The 24,268-nt window shown below is 47.9% G+C and overlaps 1 protein-coding gene across 5 annotated transcripts in view; it reads left to right on the top strand.

Annotated features, from left to right (window-relative positions):
• Window positions 1-23,878, top strand: part of GRIK4 (glutamate ionotropic receptor kainate type subunit 4) — a 296,119-nt gene extending 272,241 nt beyond the window's left edge. For 4 of the 5 annotated variants that reach the window (XM_088018055.1, XM_088018057.1, XM_088018056.1 and 1 more), the window contains 5 exons: window positions 775-940; window positions 1,816-2,041; window positions 5,960-6,088; window positions 20,047-20,165; window positions 23,522-23,878. In XM_088018055.1, coding sequence (XP_087874181.1) covers window positions 775-940; window positions 1,816-2,041; window positions 5,960-6,088; window positions 20,047-20,165; window positions 23,522-23,878 — 997 coding nt within the window. Of the gene's footprint in view, window positions 1-774; window positions 941-1,815; window positions 2,074-5,959; window positions 6,089-20,046; window positions 20,166-23,521 lie in introns of those variants that run through there. The other variant, XM_088018058.1, reaches the window with a different exon arrangement.
• Window positions 23,879-24,268: the final 390 nt, after the last annotated feature.

The raw sequence follows: 24,268 nt of genomic DNA, 5'->3' as shown, positions 1-24,268 counted from the left end.
GGCTCCCCGCTGAGCAGGGAGCTCAATGCAGGACTGGATCCCAGGACCCTGAGATCATGACCTGAGCCGAAGGCAGACGCTTAACGGACTGAGCCACCCAGGTGCCCACAAGAGTAGTTTCCCATTCCAACTTCTCAGCAGTTCAAAGGTGCTTGTCACCAGTTAATCTTAAAGAGTTTCTTGTTGGTAAAACTGTCCTTAAAATATGGATTTCTCTGTGTGTTACTTGGCAAGTTCCTTTGCTTCTCTGAGCCTCCGTTGCCTCATCAGCAAAATCAGGATAAGAATTTTACCTCCCTTAGTTGTCGGGAGTCCATGAGATGGTGTGTGTGGTTCATGGCAGGTGCTCAGTACATGGCGATGCACATCTGGTGGTTGGCTGCATCATGAGAAGACAGGGGCAGCCACCCAGCCCCGGCTCTAAACAGAGCCCTCAGAGCTGTCACCCTTAACTCATTCACTAGCTCATTCCTCACGGTCTCTGAGATGGTCTCATGTGCATGGACATACCTCTTTTGAATAGCAACCCAATAATCACCTCTTTTAAGAAACGAGAAAAAAAATTAATGGTCTTCTTTTAAGCAAGCCTCACAAACTCTGTTCATTTCTGTTGACATCATATGCCCTGCCTCCTCTGTCTTCCCCCATGGAGCTGGGAGCTCCTTCCTAAGAGGGACACCTGGTCTCTCCTATGTCGCTGCAGGACTGGGGATGGGGGCCGAAACTCCTGGGGATACCCGGGCAATGATGATTTCCTGGTCTTTTCCTACATAGGTGGGCATTCACGCTGATCATCATCTCATCCTACACGGCCAACTTGGCAGCCTTCCTGACTGTGCAGCGCATGGATGTGCCCATCGAGTCAGTGGATGACCTGGCTGACCAGACCGCCATTGAGTATGGCACAATTCACGGAGGCTCCAGCATGACCTTCTTCCAAGTAAACCCACTGGGCTGCTCACCAACATGGGGAATTGGGCAGAGTAAAGTTGAGATGTTTGTCCTCTAAAGATGAAAACATCAATCTTCATCCCATTATCTCTTTTGAACATCTAACTTGGAGGTTCACTTGGGGCTTATTTATCCCCTGCTCTGCAGAGTACCCTGGAGTTAATAGGTATCTAACCAACCTACTACCCAAGACATCCATTTTCACATGAAACAAGTCCAGAGCCTTCAGTTTTCTGTTTTCCATACAAGCCTCAGTGCCTGTTGGCACCACAACCACTGAAGGCATCATGCAGACACAGGTGTGGCTAGACACACACACCTCCCCCCCCCACCCCCGCCAAATGCTCTCAGACTTCTTATTTGTAAAAATAGAAGCCAGTGCTGGCTCTGGGATTGATAAGTTGGTTTAGGGTCGACAGAAAATAGCTGGCGCTCCTCCTTCAGATGGTGTCTCTCAGAAATCCCGATGACCCTGAGTTCACTGCCTCCAACTTAAAGGACAGCGAAGGACACAACCAGAATTTCCACTCTTCATTCTATCAGAACCTGGAGGTTGGCAGTGGAAGACTTCTCTAGGGTAGATGGGCCAAAACCGATTATCAAACCACTAGGCAGAGTTTACAGTGCCTTAGGACCCTGTTCTTTCCTTGCCTTTCTGTGAAAGGTATCAGAGGCATGGCTGCCCCCTCCTGCCATGATACAGTGGCCATTGAGAGACAGAAGGGAAAAGGTTATATTGAAAATAATGAGGGGATTGAGTAACAAAAGGGCCAGGATTTTCAGGTCCACTTTGATTCCCTCCCTTTTAATGCCAACATTTCCTTTCTCTTGTTCTAACCCTGCTTCCTTGTGTTCTTCTCCCAGAATTCCCGCTATCAGACCTACCAACGCATGTGGAATTACATGTATTCTAAGCAGCCAAGTGTGTTTGTGAAGAGCACCGAGGAGGGAATCGCTAGGGTGTTGAATTCCAACTACGCCTTCCTTCTGGAATCCACCATGAATGAGTACTACCGGCAGCGAAACTGCAACCTCACTCAGATTGGGGGCCTGCTGGACACCAAGGGCTATGGGATTGGCATGCCAGTCGGTATGCAGGAGAGGGACAGCCTCTTTGGGTAGCACCATCCAGGCAGGGTCAGAGTAGCTAGGACCACTGAATGCAGCACTGAATTCGACAACCCTGTTCTAGAACCAGTTAACAGTGACTTTAGGTGGGCATTCTCCAGGTTAAAACAAACAAACAAACAAACAAAAAACAAGCAAATCCACATACTTCTACTGATCAGTGATCCCACTCTCAATCCTTAAGTATGGAAGGATGACTTGATTAGTTATTAATTGATTAATTACTCAAGGGCATCTTGATGCCCTTGGTGGATTCTTCAGGGCTTTTGTTCACTCTTCTGCTTCCTGCCCTTTGGCCCTTTCTCTGTTGGTGGACCTCTCTACCAGCAGTGGGAAGGAGATGGAAGAGGTGGTCAAACTTAACTAATTTTGCTATTAGTGTCCCTGGTGAAAGGCTTATTACAAAAGGAGACTGACATGATGAGATAAAGTGGTTTTCAGATCATTTGTGGGTCTCATGGACCCATCTACTCCAAATCAGCGTAGGTCATTGAGAAGAAGGAGTAGAACTCAGTATTCATTTGGCTGTGTACCTTCCTGGCTGTTACAGGATGGTAGGGATGTTTGGCTTCCCGAAAGGTCTCCCAGCTGTGCTTTCTAAAGGATATTCACACTTTGGGCCTTCCCCAAAAGGAAGGTGAAGGGAAGCAAAATGAACTGCTTTTTGAATTGGCGAGGGAATCTGAAAATGTTCCCTGGGTGCTTGGCACATACACACTTCCCCCACCCACCATGGAGAGTCACACTGTATAGGGCTGTCCTCACTCGACGCTGTTCTTCTACAAGGTTATCCTGTGCAAGGCAGCAGGGGGGAAACAGCAACTAAGGCCACCAGACCATGTGGGGAAAGCATGTACATCTTTGCTGTTATCTAACACACTCCTTCTCTTGATCTTTACCTAACTCAGAACTCTATTGGATTCACTCTACCTGTGGAGTGTAAAAAGCATGGGTTTGGAGTCAGGCAGACCTGGGAATGCACCTGGTTCCAGGCTGTGGGACCTCAGATCATTTAAGCTCTCTGAGTCTCAGTTATTCCATCTGTAAAATTAGGTTTCTAATACCTGCCTCATGGGGTAATTAAGGGGTAAACCTAATAATCCGGTCAGGTGCCTTACCACAGCATCTCCCACTTAGCCTGCTTGTGGGGAACATGAGTACCCTCCCCATCTTCTCCCTAATCCCCTATGTTATCTGATAAAAGCAGATGACTTCTTAAAAATGGGTGGGAAGCCAAGCCAATGAGCATAGGCAATGATAAAGTTCCTTCTTGAGCTCAGTGAATTCTGACACTAGCAGTTCTATAAACCAGAGCCCTCGCTCTGGGCACTTGTAAACCCACATACTCTCTTCTTACCATATTTCATTGATATTTGTTAATATACAGATTATGGGCCTCTTTGAGAAATTTATTGGCTTCCATTTTGTTTCAAGATTGTGGAGTGAACCACAAAATAAACTTTTAAGATGCACCTTGATCAGGATCCAGCAATTTAAGAAATTTAATTGAAATCTCAAATGCTTCAAAAGTTTTCATGGAACAAACCTGTAGAGAGTGGACACAAAGCAGACCAACTCTAGAAATTTTTATCAATAACGAAGGAAAAAGGGAAGGAAATACATTTCTTCTGTATCTGGCATGATGCTATTTTTCATATGTCAGCCCACCTGCGAGGTAGATGTGGTCCTTCTCACCCTAGAGGAGAGCACTGAGATTCAGAGGAGACAACTTACTTGTCCAAGGTCGCACAGTAAGTAGAGGAGCTGGGTTTGAGCCTAGACTGCCTGTCTCCAGATTGAGTGCTTCGCTTTCCAGACCATGTTGCCAGAGGGTCCCACCGGTTCAGCAAGACAGAATAGGTGGGAAAGTGAGCTGTGGGCTTGTCCAGGTTCTCAGCTCAGGCTGGGAAGAGCGTCACACGGTCCACTGATGAGACAGAATTTACATCCAGCTGAGGTTACGTCCAGGAAAGATGACAGCATCTGTGTCGTTTTTAAGGGGGGGGGGGATAAGGACATAACCAGAGAATAAGTAATGTGCTTGGACCCAAGAAAATTAAGAGAAACAGAACAAGGAATGAGATGGGAAATGAGTTAAGTGGTTTAGGGGCAAAGCAGGCAAACATGGAGTAAACCGAATAATCTTTTCAGGGGGCCCCTGAGGTGCTGTTGAGGTTGGGTTGAAAATGTCTTGAAAACTGCTTGAAATGCCTGGCTGGGCTGGACAGTTGTCTGTAAAGCTGGAATGTTCGTTAGTCTCCCCACCTAGCACCATCTGTTAGTTCAAGTAGCTGTCCACTGCAGATGTGTATTGAGTTCCTATATACATGAGGCGCTCTTGATGTTGGCCGACATTGCTTGCATAGACACATTCTATGCCGCAGCCTTGGGGGTGTGCATACCCAGGCGTAGTTGTATCTCCGGTAGGGAAGGTTGCCTCTGTGGAGTCATGGGCTGTCAGAGTCCAAAGAGATCTGGAAGCTGATCTAGTCCCTGGCCTGTCAAAGGGCAGTCTATGGCTGAGCGGCAGGCCATCCCCTTGGAGCTTGTTAGAAATGCACAATCAGAGGGCGCCTGGGTGACTCGGTCGGTTAAGCATCTGTCTTCGGCTCTGGGGTCCCGGGATCAGTCCCTGCATCGGGCTCCCTGCTCAGCAGAGAGTCTGCTTCTGCCTCTGCCCCTCACCCCACTTGTGCTATCTCTCTCGCGCTCATTCTTTCAAATAAGTAAATAAAATATTAAAAAAGAAAGAAAGAAATGAACCATCTCAGGCCCCATCCCAGACCCATGGAATCAGAGTGCAGGTCAACCAGATCCCCAGGTCATTCCCGTGCATATTAAAGTTTGAGAGCACAAATCTATTTGTTCCAAGCTTCTGCCTGAATCCTTCGCTGTAGCCTTTTCCCCTGAGGCATCTGTCCACATCAGGCCTTCACAGAGCTTGAGCAAGAAAACTGAGCAGCTTAGTTGGTTTCCAGCCTCTTGGCAGCTTTTTCCTTATGATCTCTGGGCTCAGCCCGTGCTGAGGCATTGAGCTTTCCATGGTTTCATTTAAGCCTATTTTTGTGATTAAGCCTAAATTCCAGAACCAAAGCACCTTGACCATATTCCGTTAGAAAAATTAAAAAAGAACTGCACTGAACAGAAGCCTTCTGTCTGAGGAGGGAGGGAGGAGCGGTGTGCACAGGGTGATGGATGGGGACGGGGGGCTGTCGACGACACTCAGCAAGCAGGTGGGAAGGTTGGAGCTGCCCGTGACTGGCTTCTGCGCACAGATGGTGGAGAGGTGGCTTCCGTCACTCTCTGGGGTGGCTCTTCTCTCACTGGGGGTGCTCTGGGTAAACCGTTGTTCAGGTGTAATGTAGCAAGAGTTACAAGTGCCTGGGAAATGAATTTAGATCAAGTAGAAGAGAGACCGCTGACCAAGTGAGAGGTTTGTGTCACAGGTTTCCCACCTTGGCCTCTTGGAGGTGGATGGGAAGCCTTGTGACCAGCCTCCCGAGTGTCCGTGGGCAGGTTGTTTAACCTCAGTAGAAAGTGGTGGGGAAGTGGGGCTCCACGGGTGCCTGAAAGGTCAAGCTGTCACTTGAGCCTCACTGGGTTCTTGGCCGGGGGCTGCACATGGCATCGGTGGAGAGAGAAGGCCAGTAGAAAGGCCCAAGTGCCCTGCATACAGTCAGAACTCCCTCCTCTCCGTGGAGGGTCCTCAGAACCAGCCAGGCGGAGAGCCATGCTCCTGTAGGGACCCCTGCCACGTCTGTCCCTCTCCTCCTGAGGTGAAGTGGGCAGAGTGGCCAGGAGGTGTGCCGGGGAAAGGAGCCGAGTGACGCATAACAGGACACTTACACCCTGTGGTCTGGGCTCTCCTGTGACCCCACAGGTTCGGTTTTCCGGGATGAGTTTGACCTGGCCATTCTCCAGCTGCAGGAGAACAACCGCCTAGAAATTCTCAAGCGCAAATGGTGGGAAGGTGGCAAGTGCCCCAAGGAGGAAGATCACAGAGCCAAAGGTAAGGGGGTTCAGGGGCGTCCCCCGCCTGCTCTAGAGGACAGCAACTTGTTTCTGGTGTCCAGAGTCCAGATGATGATCGCTAGAACACACCGAGAGCAAGCCTTGGAAGGAACTTAGGGCCGGGTGGGGCTGGGCTGAGGGCTGGGCTGAGGAGGCTCCCCCAGAGAGGCCATCCCTCCCCTCACCCGTCTCTCCCATCACCTGAGCTCTGCTTTGGTTTTGTCAGGTCTCATCACTCCCCGATACTATATGTTCTATTCATTTATTTGTCTACTTTCCATTTCTTCTACCAGAATATGTTTCATGAGGGCAGGACTTACCTTCTTCACAGGACTATCCACAGGTCCTGGCATATGGATATTATATTGAATGAATGAATGAGTGAGTGAATGAATGAAGTTTAAATCACGCTGGATAGAAAGCAGTCACCAACTGATAATGTGTGGTTGTGGAGTGTCCAGGGTCCCTGAGCACCCAGGATTTTTTGTAGGGGGTTTGCCCAGGATAGTCCCGGGCTACATCTGTTGTCGATCAGTTAATGCCTATTAGTTATTTTTAGAACCCTCTTTAAGTCTCATAATGTCCTGGTTTGGACAATAAATCATATGATCACCCTAGTCATCTATTGCAGCCTTGCTAAAACACTTAACAAATTTACCTATACATGCTATCCCCTAGGAAGGCAGCTGAGGAGTGAAATGAATAATACCATGTGCTTCCCTCTCTGCTCAGCATGAATGATTATCCGTGATGAGACAGTGAATGAGTGACTTTGTGTTTCCAAGGGTTTCTCTGTGGGTCTCTGTCCTGCAAGGAGAGGTCTTGGAAATATCGACCCGTGGGTAATTTAGTGGCCCTTTGTAACTTAGAGGAAATGCTGCCCCTTCCCACACAGGAACCCATGGAGGCCACACATGTCTTGGCTCTCCACTCCCCAAAGATCAAGTGTGGAGGAGACTAACTCTGTTCAGGAAAAAAAAAAAAAAGAAAGAAAGAAATGAGGGTATCAGAAAACTTTTGTGGATTTGGTAGAATGAAGTAGATGTTGAAGATGCTCAAGACCTGAGCAGGTAGGGAGGGTCGGAGTGGGTATTGCAGGCAATGAGCCCCTTGAGGAAGATGCGGCAGAAATTCGTGCTGTGGGCCGGGGCTCTATGTGGTGCAGGTGGAGCAGAGTGAGATTCCGGTGGGGAGAGTTGAGCTGTACAGAGGGTTTGTACTGGGAAGGTGTGGGGAGTGAAATGCTCCTGCACCACCCTCTCCCCACAAAAAGACACATGGCTTGAAAACAATCTAAATCTGACTGGGCCTGGACTAGTCAAAATAAAATGAGATTATTGATAAGGTAACATAGGCTAATGTTGTTCTGTGATAACAATGAACTTCAGAGCAGTGGGAAAGCACACCATCTTACCAAGCAGGTGGAGGGAACCAGTGATGGGTTTTGATCTGGAGTAATCTGAAGTAGAAACAGAGAGACAGATCTGGGCCCCAGAGCAAAAGGCCCTTGAGTCCTTCCCCTGACCGATGAGCAAAAAAGGAGAAATGTCCAGGTATCTCCCTTCCTAGAAGCCCTTGGTCCCCCTCCACCCCCACCCCACCCCCAGTGGGTTGGGTGCTTTCTGTGACTTTGGACAGAGCACTCAACACACTACATTGCAGCTCATGGTCTCCTCTGCTTGGCAGATGGCACCGTAGCCGTGGACCCAGTCTCGTTTGTTTCTATGTCCCTAGCCTCCCCTACAGAGCCTGGCACATAGTAGGGATCCAGTAAATATTTGTGGGATGTGTGACTACAGCTACTGGCTGGTAGTTGTCAAAAGCTGCCAATGGCAGTGTTCTCCTGGGTCACATTAGCAAAGGGACCAATGAAACTGATTCGGTGACCTTCCTGCGCAACCTTCACCCCGAGCTCTCCGCTCAGTCAAGTCGTTCCTGCCTCTGAGCAGCTGACCCAATGGATGTGGTGACACAGAAACACTATCGATGAGGGAGGCTGGAACACAGAGGGAGGGGGCCAGGAGCCAGGGCCCAGAGCAGTGCAGGGACCCCCACAGACTCCTGCATTGTCACCCCCACCCCAGCTGGCAGCCGGCTCTGCCAGCTCCAGATCTCCCTCCCCTCCTGTTCCCACTGGCTGTGGGTTTCCCCAGCTTTCCCTGCCTTTGTCAACTGGATGCCTGTTTGATCTCTTGGAGCACATTTCCCCTTGAGGCTCACTGCTGAGTTGCTCCCATGTCTCCAGTTTCCCCCTTTCATCCCTGACCCCAAAAACCGGCCACAGGTCCTTCTCTTTTGTGCACGTATGTCTTTGCTTCTGTTTATTTATGCATCCTGCTAATCCTAGAGAGAAAAGTTGGAGGGCAGCAGAATTGGCAAACACGATGATCTGGGTGCCTTACCGTGGTCACTCATGGCCCCCCATCTGGATCCTCTCTCTCCTCCTCCGGGTGTCACCCGAAGTCCAGTGGACTTCCCCCAACCCTCCTCCCACCCTCCAAGAAGGGAGTTCATCAGACTTTTACTCTCCTGCCTACCTGTTTGTTCTTCCATCAGCCACTAGGATAGCACTCTTCCCTCAGACAGTTTCAATAGGGTTCAGGGTCATGGGCCTTAGTGCAAATGGACCCCACCCCATAAAAGGCCTTGTTGTAGACACTAAAAAACATCTTTGAGCCTCAGTTTCCTTCTCTAAGAAATAGAGATGATGATTAATAATTATGTCAGCTCCCAGGGCTATTGTGAAGATCAAATGACATAAATCATGTTAAATAAACCCTCTGCAAAAGTGCCTGGCACAAAGGAAGTGAGAACTAATTTTATTCCCAAATCTAGGCTTCGAGGAGCAATTAAGGCACAGTAAGAGGTTTGAACAGTGTCCACAGCCACAAGTATGCTCACTCATCACATGCTACTTAAGGCTAGATAGCTCTTCTAAAATCCACACTGATGACATCTATTTTGCATCTGTTGACATTTGTCCCCCACGGACTATAAAAAACTCAAATGCGGGGACTGTGTCTTATTTATTTTTGTATCTTGATGACTAGCATTATCATCTGACATCAGTGTCTGATATAAGGATGAACAGTGAATGAAAGAATGAATGAATGAGTGAATGAATGAATGGAGTGGGCAGTCATCTCAAGGACCTCCAGACTGGTACCACTTCCTATGTCTGTTGCCTCCCAAACAGGAACTCTGACACCCCAGCTGGTGGCATAAAAAGTATTCACATAGCCCCGTTGCATCCAACGTACACTGTAAACCAGTGCATATCAGGCACTGTGCTAGGCTCTGACATTATGAAAAAGGACTAAGACATGGCCCCGTCCTCAAGAGGTTTAGAACCTAGAGAGAGGCACAAATCATCACTAATAATGCTTGCACTGTAGGAATGCTTTACGAGAACCATAAAGAAAGTGTTTATGAAGGCCAGGGGAGGAAGTGATTAATACTGAGCAGTGGTCAGGGAAGACTTTAGGGACATTTGGCCTGAACCTTGAAGCATCCATCAGGAGTCACTGCTTTAGGAATGTTGTAGAGCAAAGCGGCTGCATTCAGAAATTGGTTTGAATAAGTAGGATGAGGTTGGAGTTGAGAGCCTTGAAAACTAGGAGGAGGCATTTGGACTGCAAACCAGCATATTCTAAGCTTTTCCATGGAAGGAATTAATAGCAGCCGACACTAAGCCTATACTCTTGGGGGTCAGGGAACATCGTCTAAAACAGCCCACCATGCTTGGAACGTCCTTGGTCTTTTTTTTTATCCTAAAAACACATGAATTTTGCAACTTATGACATAACATAGGCATGTTTATTTAATGTAAAAATGCTTTTTCCACCTCAGCTCCAAGTAAAATTAGTGTCCCAGGGAGATGCTTCATAAATATCCCAGAGCATTGCCTATGTCTTGGCACCCTGGACTGAGTTGGAGAGTGTTGGCTCCAGACTTCAGAGGTGCTGGGCTGAGATGGGGCATGATGAAAGCAGGTGCTGGGATGGAATTCTGAGCTGTCACTGGCGTTCATGGTCTCAGGGGACAGTCCTTGCCTCGGGAGGAACACAGAATCAAATTATTGACTTTAAGTTCCAACAGTTCTTACAACTCAGCAGAGACAGTGTTGTTAGCAGTCAAGGTTTTTGATTTGCCAGAAGAGTGTTTTGCAATACAGAAGGCTAATACCTAAAGGAAGCTTGGCATGAAGCTGGCATTAGAAGTTAGAGAGCAGAAAAATAAGAGAAGACCCAGGCCACCCAGTCTGCAAACCAGATTAAAAAATAAAAAATAAAAAAAATAACACCCTGGCCAGGACAGGGAGCTTCTGAGCAGGAAAAGGGTATATTAAAATGTGGAGGGTCCCTGAGAAGGAGCTTTGTGCCCTGCTGGGACACAAGACAGTAGCAGATAAGAACTCCTAGATAAATTGGGGATTCTAAGAGGTAAAGAGATTTTTGCTTGCTTCTGGAGTTTGGGAAGTCCCGGAAAAATGTGTCATGCTACAGTGTAGAGGGGGCATGAGAGATGGGACATGGGGACCCAGGGCAGGGAGGCCCCAGTGGCAGGCCTGCATTTTCCTAGACCCCACAGATGGTGGAAATCTAAGTGGAATCCCGCATTAAGACCAGATCCCTGACCCACCCCCATGACACAGAATCTCCTTCCTATCCTCGGACCTGAAATACATCCAGAGGTGAAGCAGGAACAGAGAAAACACTGCATTTAGCTGAATTTAAACCCCAAATGACTGAGAAATCTCTACATTTTTGGCAATCGGGTGGAAATGGGTAATTTTTAGAAAACTGAAGTTAGAATTTTTGCCAAGTGATTGGCTTTGGAAACCCTTCCTCAGTCCACAGAGGCTGAGGAAGACTGATCTGACGGCAGAGCCCAGGAGGGATGGAGGGAGGAGGTACACAGGGAGATCGGGCTCCCAGGGAAGATGGGGAGGTCGTACAGGAGGCTCCACTCTGCACTTGGGGACCAAATGTTTCCTACCACAGAGAAGAGAACGGAGCATATGAAAAGGGGAAAATAAAGAGTGCGGTCACCCTGCCCAGGTCCCAAATGCTTCAGGAGATGCTAGGGTTCTGTCACCTCGCCCATGTCAACTTTGTGCCACTGTCCTTCGGAAGGAAAGGGTGAGCTGTGTTAAAACATCCAAAGGGCCCTGTCTGGGAGATGCTGTGCAAATCACCATAAGAGCCAGGGCTTCAGCAGCTAGTGCCAGTTTAAGGTAGTGGCCCCATTTCTGCATGGCCGAAACCCAAACAAACATGACTCAGAGAGGGAAAAGGGCTTCCTAGCCAAGCCAAAGTCTGCGTGACCTCCTCCAAGCCAAGCAAGAAACACTAGCCTGGAGCGAAAGGCCCTGTTGCTTGGCCTCTCTCTGGCAAATTAGCCATCAGACTTCACAGAATATAACTTCCTGCTCCAGGGAGCCCCTCCCAGGGCAGAACAGGACCAGCATGACCCGAAGATCTCTTCCTTTAAGTCTTTAAATGGTTGCCAGGAAAGGAGCCACAGGAACTTTTTTTTCCTTGCTTCTCAAACCGAACAAAGGGCAGTCGTATTAATTTGCTTTCCCAGCGGCTCCTGGGTGATCTTTCTTTTAGTGATGTGAGTCCTTTGGCTTTCTCATGAGCCTAAGGGACGGAGGAGACTATGGAGCAGGCAGAGAGTGATGGAGGCAGGGTCCCCTCCAGGGATGGAGGTAAAGGGAACTGCTAGGAAGGCCCTTTTGTCAGAGGCTTCTGAAACTGACAGTGGCTGTAGGTACTTGGCTTTCAAGTACAGCTGGTCCCTGACTTACGAGGGTTTGACTTAATAGTTTTTCGATTTTATGATGGTGCGCAAGCAGGACGCGTTTTGTATACAATGTACTTGGAACTTGGGGTTTGGATCTTTTCCCAGGCAAGCGATGTGCGGGATGATCCTCCCCTGTGATGCTGGGCAACAGCAGAGCTCCCAGTCACCCCGAGGTCACCAGGGTCAAGAGCCGATAAACTGACAGCCCTTCCGTACCCGTATAGCCATCCCAATGTTCACTTTCAGGACAATATCCAGTCAGTTACAGGAGATGTTCAACACTTTGTTACAAACGAGGCTTTGTGTGAGACGATTTTGCCCAACCCTAGACTACTGTCCGTGTCCTGAGCACATCTCAGGTGGGCGAGGCTAAGCCATCATGTTCAGTAGGTGAGGTGTATTAAATGCATTTTCCACTTAATGATATTTTCAACTGACAACGGGTTTATTGGGACATAACCCAATCATAAGTCGAGGAAGATCTGCAGCGTGTACTAGTCAGTGTGCAGTAGCTAACATAATCCTTCTCCACCTTGTTATCCTATTAAAATGCAAGAAATTTCAAAGAAAAGGATCTAGTGCTATCCTATTTCTAATCCAGTATTATAGCTCAAACATCACTGCCAAGTTCCAGAGAAGAACCCTAACGTTGGGATGATGCCACCAAGCCTAGTCTTTTTGCCAGGTCTCCCTTGGCTCTGATGAGAAACACAACATTACCCCTTCACCGTACCTCCCAGATTTCTTTCCCTGCCTGGAGCTCAGTGACCATCTACCTTAGTCTGCAGCTGAAAAATGAAATGGTAGAGCATATGGAAGGCTTGATTCCAAGCTCTTTCATTTTCTTCTGCCCTTTCTTTTCAAAAACACTTATTTTATTTATTCTCTCACTCAGCCCCTATAAAAAGAAATCTCCATTAGCCACTCACAAATGCCGGCACCCTGATTCAAGGGGATTGGGTTACTGAAGGCTTTGCAGAACAATTGTTGGACAAAAAGATAGTCGGTAAATTCCAAGGAAATTAAATACCTTTATCTTGAAAAACACAAGCTCACAACTGGGCTTCAAAGGAACGTAAATACACCAGCGGGCTGTGAAAATCAGGGTCCCCTTTCAAGGATGGAAATGAGGCCAGTGGTATTGACTCGAAAAATCCTTAGAGAACAGGAAGTTTGCTGTCTGGCACAGCGGGAATGAAAGTGGGAGACATCTTAGCGAGAGTGGGGGTGAGGGATGGGTGGGGGTGGAATCGGGGGCTGTTTTCCTCTCTGTCTCTTCTCAGGGGCCCAGCCTGATTATCCCGGTTCTCTCGTTTCTCTGGAGAGAGCCAAGACTGGAAACCCAAATATGGGAGTTTAGATAGTGTCTCGGAGAGATGCTTGCAGAGGAAGCTTCTGCCTAATCAAATCAGATGGATTGCTGAGAGACGGAGAAACTCCCAGGGGATGCCAGTTAGCAGGATCAGGAACAGGGGCAAATGGTGGCCCAGTGTGTCTGCATTAAAGGAGGTCAGCAACTATAAAGTCTGCAGCCCAGCTTTGTGTGGATCCTGAGCCAAGGGGAAGTCAGTAAAGCATCGATTCAAACATTTGATGTAATGGTGTCAAGGAGAGAAGGGAATTTTGTAAGTGGAACTCATCACCCATACATACACCCACACGTCACCCATACCCAAAGAGTGACCCTCTTTCCTGGTTACTCTGGGTGGGAGGAGAGGTCCCAGGAATGAATTCAGTCATCAGAGTATGGGGTTACGGTCTGTAATCCCATCCCTGTAGCAGGAGGAAGCCTAGTTCCAGGGAGAGGCAGTGTGGGGTAGGGGTAGGGACGCAGGCTTGGGCTTCATTTCGGATCTGGCCCTTTCTGCTGGGCATGGGACCACGGGCAAGTTACCCGACCGCAGTACCTTGGTTTCCTTGTCAGAAAAATGGAGGCAAACGTAGTACCGGTTTCACAGGGATTCAATTAAAATGTTTAGCCTGTGTCACCTTGCTCCTAGGAAGCAGTCATAAAGGTCAGTTTTATTTTTGTAAACAACATTAGCGGGGCAGTGAGATTTATCTAGATTTCACATCTCAGCTATGAACATTTAGGCCACTTAACTTTTCCTGAATTCCTGTTTCTTCCACTGGAAAATGCCGACAGTGGGCCTTCTTTAAGGTGTTTTTAATGATAATTGAGTGAGATAGCAAATGTTTTTAAAAATGAGGTGCTTGGGCTCGTATTTTGATAAATTGTAAAGCACCTCTCCCAAGCTTATGTTTTGATAAATTGCAAAATTTATCAGATGCCTCTTCCATCCCTCTTTTAGAATGTCGTGTCCATTTGCCTGCTCTTCCACCACTGTCTCGAGACTCTGCTAGGTCTAGTCAGTGAATGTCATGGGAGGAGTAAATGGCGCGCTTGCTCTTTCCGTCCTCGGCCATGCAAACCTGACGAGTCAGTTCGTATTTTCTGGGAAGGTCATACAGGTCAGCTCACACATGGTCTCGTGAAGTAGCTATTTATAGTAAGTAAGTCCGAGGAGATGGGACCATTTAATATATTTGCATGGAGGTAGGTGAATGTGACTCTAAAAGAGTACTCGAAAGTCATTTTGGTCAAAGAATTCATGGGCTTGTCAAGTGTTTTCAGTGTAGAACGCTGCACAGAGCTTCAGCACACAGCATAGTGCTCAGCTCACGGAAGCTTCTCAAGAAAGATTTGTTGATCAACGTCCAAGAACAAATACGCTCTCCCTTGCTGGGATCATGGCGCCAGTCTCTTTTCTCTCTGTACCCACCTCCCTGGCTCTTTGGCCTCGGCCTCTTTGCCTCCCAGGCTAGACCTACCCCTTCCTTGTTCAAAAGGAGCATCCCCGGGCGCCTGGGTAGCTCAGATGGTTAAGCATCTGCCTTCGGCTCAGGTCATGATCCCAGAGTCCTGGGATCGAGTCCCGCATCGGGCTCCCTGCTCCTTGGGAGGTTGCTTCTTCCTCTGTCTCTCTTTCTCTCTCTCTCTCTCTGTCTCTCATGAATAAATAAATAAAATCCTTAAAAAAAAAAAAAAAAAAAGCATTCCCCGCATCTCAGTCGCAAATTTCCACAGTGCTACCGGGAGATATGCAAGGGTAGTAAGGCATGTGAATCCCAAAAGTGATTACTCTCAGGTCAGAACTGAAGGCAGAGCAGGTGGGTGGAGATTCAGATCTGTTCAGGGGTACTCCTTGCAGGTTGCCATGCCCCTCTGTAGTTTTAGAGACAAGGAAAGTTGTTAGTTTGTCAACCATAATTTGTATTTGTGGACAAGCTAGGAGCGACACCAGAGTTACTGTTTAATCAACCAAGAGTTTGCAGGGGGAGTTTGGTTCTGTTTCAGCTGATATGGTCTTATTGCTGGGACATAGCTGAGGCTCTGAGACTCAAGCGTCAAGAGAGACTCTCAGTCTGAAAGCCATCTGTCTAGGTGGCTTCTGTGGGGTCCGGCTGAAGAAGGGATGGGGGCGATGATTAGCCAGCTCCCCCCCAACCCCGCCTTGCAGGGGCCGAGGTGGCTGTGAGCGCATCGAGGACCTGTGGTCAGACTGGAGGGTGTCCGTGCCCGAGGAGAGGCTGTGCACTGCGGAACGCGTTTGACTTTAGGAGATGACTGATGGCAGTGTTAAGTAGAACCGCTGTGCTCTCCTAGCATTCGCTGCCTGCTCCCACTCCATCTGTTTCTCAACTCTGACTCTGCCAGCAATCTATTCTTGCCTCCACTTTCCAATAAGTTCCTAAAGGCACAGGTGGCACACAAGCCTCGCTCCTGGGCGGGGAGGCCGCCCAGCCAGGAATCAGCATGCTGGAGCTAACAGCGTGATTAACATGCTGTCCCTGAAACATGAGAAGCTGGGAAAGCAAGACCTGGGGGTGTTTCAGTGACGCATGCTTTCTACCCGCATCCTGTTAAAACCTCGGCTCCTCCGAGAAGCTTTCCCTGATCTCATCAAACTTATCCCAGCCCCGATCACCTGTCTGTGTATAAACCTGCCCCGATCACCTGCCTGTGTATAAACCTCCCCCGATCACCTGTCTGTGTATAACCTTGCACCCGCTGGGGACCCGGTACCGTGGGTCCACGTTGTGGATTAGCCCATGTCAGTGTTCAGTCTGCCCTTGGCCAGCCACTCTGCGCAGTCTGGGCCATCTGCCTCTGTGACCAGGCTCCAAGCACCCGACAAGGGCTGTCACACTTTACTATTATTTCAAACAAAATTTAATTAGGACTGAATACATTTCACAGTATGGATCCAAAGCTTTTGATAATACAGGCTTCTACATAGGAGATGTCTTTATCCTCTTAGTTTCTGTTCATTCTTTCCACAAACGTTTATTGGGCTCCGATTATGGGCCAGGCACCATGATTGTGGGGTTACAGAGCTGGACGAGACCTGGATATTTCCCTCAAGGAACTCATAGTCTAGTGGCAAATCCAGAGATAGCAGCTCAAACTAGGGTATTATCTGATACAATGTTAGATGGATTCACAGTGCATTATCAGTGAAATACCAAAGTGGTATATGTAACAGAGCTAGGTAAGATCAGAGAAGGCAGCCTGGAGGAAGTGACCATTCAGTGAAGCCTTAAAGGAAAGGTTAAGGTTAGCCGAGTGTGTGTCTGGGGGTTTGGGGTAGGCTTCAGGCAGAGGTGCTCACAGGAATAAAGGTACAGAAAAAAAATAGGGGCAACAATGCTGTGTGCCGGGAACTGTGAAGAGTTACTAGAGATGTGTCGCAGTTAGAGTTTGCATTTGGGGAAGATCACTCGGGCAAACTTAGTGGACGGTAGAGTTGAGCTATACAGCTGCAAGCAGGAAATCATTTCTGAGGCTGCTGAACAGTCCAACCAAGAGACGGTGGGAGCCTGAATGTGAATGAGGGAAGTTGTAGCAGGGATAGAGAGAAGGGTGAGAAATTGAAAAGTATGTAGGAGGCAAAATCAGCAGGACTTGGTACCAGCCAGTGCAGGACGGAAAAGCAGGAGACCAAATGCAGGGCAATGAGGAGACGATATGCCTTAGGGCAGGCAAAGGCGTCGAGAAGGTTGCAAGAGAGCAATGTCTTTATAAAAATCCAAGAAGGGGGTGTGGTTGGCAATGCCAAGTGCTACAAGAGGTCACTTAAGATCAGGACTAGAAAGTTTCCCATAGGTTAGAAACATGTTCATTGGTGACCTTGGTGTGGGTGGTTTTAGTGGTGCAAGACAGAATTGCATGCAGTGATGAGTGAATAGGAGAAACAAAAGTCAGTTCAGAGAGAACCACTTTCTTCTTCAGCTACCTTGGGCCTAAAAGCTTTTCCAGCATCCAAAATTATGTTTGAGGCCTGAGAAAATTTATTAGCTTTAAGATGCAAAAAAGAACCTGCAAAATTAAATTAAGACATGTTTAATTAAATATCTCCAAAATGTAACATTGTTTCAACTTCATTAATTTTTAAATTTAATATTCATAAAAGCTTCATTACATCTGGAAACAATTTTTTTGGTTAAATTTTTCTCATTTTGCAAACATTCCCTGGTATGCACAAGGATTGCTGAGAAATCACAGCCAATTATAAATTAACTGTTGCTTGCTACTCAGTCATATCACAAGCAAAATTTAAAAAATACATTTAACATAAGATGTGGGTGCATTTTCTTCTACTTGGTTTTATGTGAGATAGGGCCTCCAAATGTACGCTTTTTAAGGGCTTTGAAATGTTTTTAAATAGTTCTGATATAGACAACTGTTTCAAAAAGCTTGGACAGGGAAGGAAGGAGAGAGAAGGGGTGTTCACTAGACAGAGTTGGAAGGGGAAGGAGGGTTTCTTATTTTCTCTCTGAGAAGGGAGGCATGTGAGTATGTGTATATGCTGAGAGGGAGTCAGGAGGAAGAAGAGAGTCAGGAGGGTCGGGGTGCTGCTGACACAGGCGGGGGAAGCAGCTAGAGCCCAAATGGCAGAATTGGCCCCACCGAGGGGCTGTTCCCTCCTGTAGAAACAGGAGGAGGGGTTGAGGCCTTTCAGGGGGATCCTAGTCTTTTTTTCTGTATCAGGCAGAACCACCCCAAGGTGATCAGAAAGTCTTATAGTACCTTCACAGTCACTCGGGGAGTCCGTTTACCTGAACAGGTAGGCATCCTTGGTATCACGGTGGTCACTTCCCCTTCGCGGAGGCCTTCCATCCAGCCTGCTCCACAGCTGGAGTATCTAGTTCATCCATGATGCTCAGATGCACATCACAATACCCATGCACCTGCTGCTGGAGCGGGTCCCAGAATACCCCAGCCTCTGTGCACTCTTCTTTCTCAAGTGTCCTGTGTGTCTGCCCCATTCACGTGGTTCCCGATGTTTCCCATGGTCAAAATCTTTCTGCCCAAATGATCCCAGGTTAGAGGGGCAGGTGTTCAAATGAATCCCAAGCACCTTCCCCCGCCCCCCGAAAGTAGAAATTCTACTCTAAACCCTATATGCCTTCCCTTAGAATTGAGTTTTTAAATATCTCCTTGTTTGGGGTTATTCAATAGAGAGGATCCAAATCTGCACAGGTTCTCAGAAGTCAACCGTGGGGACCTGCAGAGCACAGTACGGAGCCCCTTCGCTGCATTCACGATGGGGGCCTTGGTAGCAGATGATTGGTGTAGGCCACCCCTGCACCGGGCGGGGGTGTTGTCAAAACAAAACAAAAAAGCAACAGACATCACTCGAGGCTTTGTGAGAAGAAACCCGAGGCATCTTGAAATGGCTACGTAGGGCTATTTTTCCAGCTCTCCAAGATGCAGAAAGTAGGGTCAGATTTCGGCTCCTGAACTAAGCTCATCTTGTAGTGGTGTGTGAGGCTGGCTTTCCCTAATGCTGACATAGCTCTGTGTCCTACTACGGATTACACAGACCCTCAAACGTGTGAGCATTCTGGAATAGCACAGGGCGTAAGCTACCCTCCTGGCATTTTCCTGGATAAAAGATGCTTTTTGATTTATGGTTGTAGTCCCTCTTGAATCAGGGTCTCATGGGCTGATGACACTCCCCAAAAGTCTGGGTTTCTCTGATACCAGATAAAGCATCCAGTGACATAGGTAAATTCAATGTTTGACACTGTGGAAATGAAACAACCATAAAACCCTACAAATATTTACTGAGTATATGCTATCTGCCAGGTATCATGCTCAGTGGTGAGAATACAACTGGAAACTGTGCCTGACGTCAAGAATTTCATGATGTTACATTGCCTCTAAAAATACTAATCTGCAAATGAATTTTAGGTCTGGCTGAGAAAGAATCACCTGTGAAATGTATTTTCAAATGCAGACTCCTAGGCCCCACCTCCAGAGATACGGATTCAAGAGGTCTGGTATAAGGACAAGGAATCTGTATTTTGAACAAGCTTCCCACATAGTTCTGATGGCAACCACTGGTCCGGAGGGATAAAAAAAAGTTCTGTCTCAATAAGTAATTGAGTAACCTGTTGACACAGATACATAAATGGATTTTTTTATATCCATAGCTTGGTTGAAACAACTGCCTTATATCCAGCAAACCCAGTATTATAAAGATTGACTAAATTTTTTATGAAACATCTAGAATTTATAGGTATTTTGGTATTTTCATATCTCTGGAGGCTAAGTCAAATTTTCACTGACCCTTTTCTTAAAAAAAAAAAATTTATTTATTTGAGAGAGAGAGAAAGAGAGTCAGCAGGGGAGGGGCAGAGGGCAAGAGGGAAAGAATCCCCAGCAGACTCTGTGCTGAGTGCAGAACCTGACGCAGGTTCTCGCTACCTGAGATCTCACCACCCTGAGATCACAACCTGAGCCGAAACCAGGAGTCGGACGCTTAACCGACTGTGCCGCCCAGGTACCGCTGACCTTTTTCTTAAAATGACTCTCACCTCCCACCCCCAGAGGGCCTTTTGGAGGCTTCTCACTGGTCTCCTCCTTTTGCAACTGGATTCTACTTCCCTTTTCTACTCCAGCTATGCCACACTTTTTTTTTTTTTCAAAAGAATAATTATATTGCCTGCAAGGAAGATGCGTGTAAAGCATCTACAAGACTCAAGTCCTGGTTGGTTAAATGACTTTCAGCATTTTGGTAGAATGATTATGTCTTGTAGCCCTCTTAATGTTACTTTGTGTTTGTTCTCACTTTCTTACAGGACTGGGAATGGAGAATATTGGTGGAATCTTTGTGGTTCTTATTTGTGGCTTAATCGTGGCCATTTTTATGGCTATGTTGGAGTTTTTATGGACTCTCCGACACTCGGAAGCTACTGAGGTAAACTTTCAAATGGGTACAACCTGTAGTGTTGGCAGATGGGCTCACGCACCTACAAGTCATTTCAGACAAAACCTGTGAGATCCCATAAGAGGGTGGGGCACCCACGGGACAGTGTGGTGGAAAGAATTCCAGTCCCACGGGCAAGAGATCTGGGTTAACGCTTCATCACTTACTAATTATGCAGCCACAGAAAAGTGCGCTTAGCCCCTGAGCTTCAGATTCTTTTCCAAAACAGCCCAGCCGATAAATACATGATGAGTGTTTCACACACAACAAATTCTTATACAACTATAATTTAAGATGTAGTGTGGCAAAGAAAAACAGGCCAAAGTACCAGGCTTCCAGTGAAAGCGAAGACTGGTTCTTCCGTCTTCAGTATGTTTTCGCCTTACCGGTAAAGATGTTTGGAGATATCCCAGTTCACATAAGGCCAGGAAGTACATCGTCCTTCTCAGGGATTTTGAATCCACTTAATTCCCGAACCTGTGGCTTAGAAACTGGGTTAATATAAATTTCGCACAGACTGAGAAGTCTGAATAGAAGGAAGAAGTCTTTATCCCATTCTGTCTCCATTCTACCTCAGAGAAGGGGCACCAATCCTTACATGCTGATGGCATTATTCAGTTCTTAAAGTACGTTAGCTTCTCTCTCAGTCTCTCAGCTCTCAGTCGTCATAAGTCTCCTCCCTTAATTGATGCTGGAGAAACAGGGGTGTACACGTGCCTCTCCATCTGTCGAGTCCAGCCTCAGGTGGGGCCTCAATACAGCACTGCCTTCTGGTCCTTTTACTTTTCTGTGCTCAGACTCTTTCCCATACCCACTAGGACTTCCAAACCATCACCCATTCCTCATATTCCTTTGCCCCTTCATGCATAAAGGTTAATTTTACCTCCCACCCACCCCCACGAAATCAGGAGAGGCTAGCCCCAAATTAAACCCCCCCTGAAAACTTTACCTACAGCTAAAGCCACCCTTGCAACCGCAGCAGATGCTCCTGGGCATCACTCTGTCTCTGCCCTCATCCCACTTGCCTTGGCTACTCTAGGATTTTCCTTTTTTTCTCCTTTATGTTTGCTTCCTGCTCTCTCTCCAAAATCTAAAATTATGCTCAAGTTTATCCTCTATTTTAAAATAATAGTAGTATTGGGGTGCCTGGGTGGCTCAGTAGGTTAGGCATCTGAATCTTTATCTCAGCTCAGGTCTTGATCTCAGGGTTGTGAGTTCAAGCCCTGCATTGGGCTCCATGCAGGGCTTCAGCAAAAAGCCATAAAATAATAGCAGTGTTCCTATTGCTCTTGCGCTACCCTTCTCCTCCAAACCAAGGGGGTCCGGCTGTCTCCATCTCCTGACCTCCCATCCAGTCCTCAGTGCAGGGCAGTCTGGCTCCTGCCCACCCCTGCACTGAAAGGTCATTGCTGAGAGGTCTAACCCCTCCCAATGAACAAAACCAGAGAACCCAATGGGCCTTATTGAACCTCAGTGTGCCCTTCACGAAGCGGACAGTTCCTTCCAGAAGCTCTCCCTTCCCTTGCCTTGCCTGACACCAAGCTTTCTTGCTTCCCCTCCTACTTCTCCCTCCAGCTTTACTGGCTTTCTCCCTTTGTCCACTCCTAAAATAGTGGTGCTACTTAACTTACTCTGTAAGACTCAGCTCAGGTGTTCCTTTCCCTATGAAACCTTCCCCAGTCCTCCTGCCTTCTTCCCTGGACAAGAGGAGTTGATCGTTTCTCCTCTTTTCCAACACCATTGCATCCTGTGCATCAAGCACTTATACATTGTGTTGCAATTATTTTTGTTTCAGCCTCCTTACTAAACATTGCACTGCCTAAAAGTCAGGACTGTGTCCACTCTCTCTGTATTTCCATAGTTGACAGCCAATAAATGTATGTCTTGTCACGTGTAATAGATTAGGCGGGTGCTCTTGTTTTAGCTGTTACAGTTATTACTGCAAGCACAGAGATGTCAAGGGACTTGCCCAGAGTCTCTGATATTTAGTAACAGGTTTCAATTTAGTAACAGTCTAAATGGGCCATATCCCATTAGGTGACACAACTTCTCTGCAGCCACTTCAAGTAGAGGATCTGTGCACATTTGGTTATTCTCAAGAGCTTAAGCACCGTCTAGATGTACCTTGAAAACTTCAGTGAGGACTTCCAAGAGCTAAAATGAAGAGTAAAGTCTCCATTAGCTATTTGGCTCTAGTAGAACAACTGTTCCATTGATAGAACTCGAAGACTGGAAGAAAGACCATGAAAGAGCAGCTTTCAAACCTAAAAAGCTGGGAAAGTTCCAAATTTTTTATAAATTTGATGCAAAGTACACTTGATGACAAAACTTGCACAGGTCCGAGGCTAACGTTAATGTTTATGGTCTTTCTTCCACTCAGTGTAAAGGTCCATACATTTTGCTATGGAAATGCTGATGTGGTCTTTTCCAGTTTTATTGATAAATAATTGACATATGTTACTGTGTAAGTTTAAGGCATACAAGATAATGGTCTAATTTACCGATATTGTGACATGACCACTGCAGTAGGTTCAGCTAGCATCTGTCATCTCCTACAGATACAAGAAAAAGAAAAAGAAAAGAAGGCAAAAAGGAAAACCAATTTTCTCCTTGTGATGAGAACTCTCAGGACTTACTCTCTCAACAGCTTTTAATGTGCTTGAATATAGGGTCTGCCCTAGACCCCACTGGGTGTGATACACAGTATACTGCATGTGTGTTGTATTACCTCTCTCAAATCGAAAATATTCTGAAACATACCTGGACCCAAGGGTTTGTTTTCAGGAGACGGTGGACCAGTAGGGGTGGTGGTTGCCATAGCTTTTGTTGTTGTATTATTATCTCTGGCTATAACCAGTTGACCCAAAGAGTGAGAGACTCTAGCCTGAGAACAGAATGTTCATGGAGACATGGCTTTTTCAAGTACTTGAAAGACTGACCTGCAGAAGAGGGCCTATTTATTTAGTAGGCTTCACGTTACAAATTTAACTGGGATGGATGGAAAATTTCAGGGAGACGAATTGTGAAGTCTGTAGAAGGAAGCACCATTGCATGGGTTCTCTCCCAGCATGGTGAGGACATTGTCTTTGGAGGTGTCCAGACAAAGACTGGACAACCAGATGGCAGGGCTGTTGAACACTATGGTATGGAGGGCCTTCAAATGCTAAGTGGGAGGTGGAATGAGGGAATGGATTGAAAGGGCCTCCCAATATCTCCATACCTACGATTATATGATTCTGAGATCCTTCCCCCCCAGCCCCCACTGGAACAGATACGCAAGGGAGGTGCCAGGGACCCGCATGGGCTGGTTCTGAGAGGTTGGGCTGTGACCTCCTCCTTCCCCCCAGGTGTCCGTCTGCCAGGAGATGGTGACCGAGCTGCGCAGCATCATCCTGTGTCAGGACAGTGTGCACCACCGCCGGCGGCGCGCCGGGGTGCCTCCGCCCCGGCCCCCCATTCCCGAGGAGCGCCGGCCGCGGGGCACGGCGACGCTCAGCAACGGCAAACTGTGCGGGGCCGGGGAGCCCGACCAGCTGGCGCAGAGACTGGCCCAGGAGGCCGCCCTGGTGGCCCGCGGCTGCACACACATCCGCGTCTGCCCGGAGTGCCGCAGGTTCCAGGGCCTGCGGGCGCGGCCGTCCCCCGCCCGCAGCGAGGAGAGCCTGGAGTGGGAGAAGACCACCAACAGCAGCGAGCCCGAGTAGCCCCGGGGGCGCCGGACACGTGCAGGCCGGGTGGGGAGGCGGGAGGGCCGGCCGGGGGCGGGGTGGGGGCGCTGCGCTCCGCGGGGAGCCGACACTTGCGCAGCTTCTCGCTGGAGCCTGGATCCCGGAACTTGACCGAAAGAGCGCAGTGCCTGCCGCCCCAGCCAGAGCCGGTGCCCAGGGCCAGGAGCTGGGGCCACCCAGAGACGTTGCACCCCAGCGGCGAGGGGACGCCCTCCCTGCCAACCACAAGGACCCATCTTCTCCCAGTGGGCCTTTCCCTCCCGCCAGAGTTACAGAGTCTGGGGTGGGGGGTCCCTGCCCAGACCTGTCCAATGAATTAATTGGTGGAATCAGTGGAATTTCCCCTAGGAAGGGGCCGTTGTACCC

Source organism: Eumetopias jubatus, unplaced genomic scaffold, assembly GCF_037043125.1.
Source record: "Eumetopias jubatus isolate StellerSeaLion01/CBP00866 unplaced genomic scaffold, mEumJub1_p1.0 scaffold_13, whole genome shotgun sequence".
In the NCBI taxonomy this organism is placed as follows: domain Eukaryota; kingdom Metazoa; phylum Chordata; class Mammalia; order Carnivora; family Otariidae; genus Eumetopias; species Eumetopias jubatus.
This window is presented reverse-complemented; position numbering and strand designations above follow the sequence as displayed.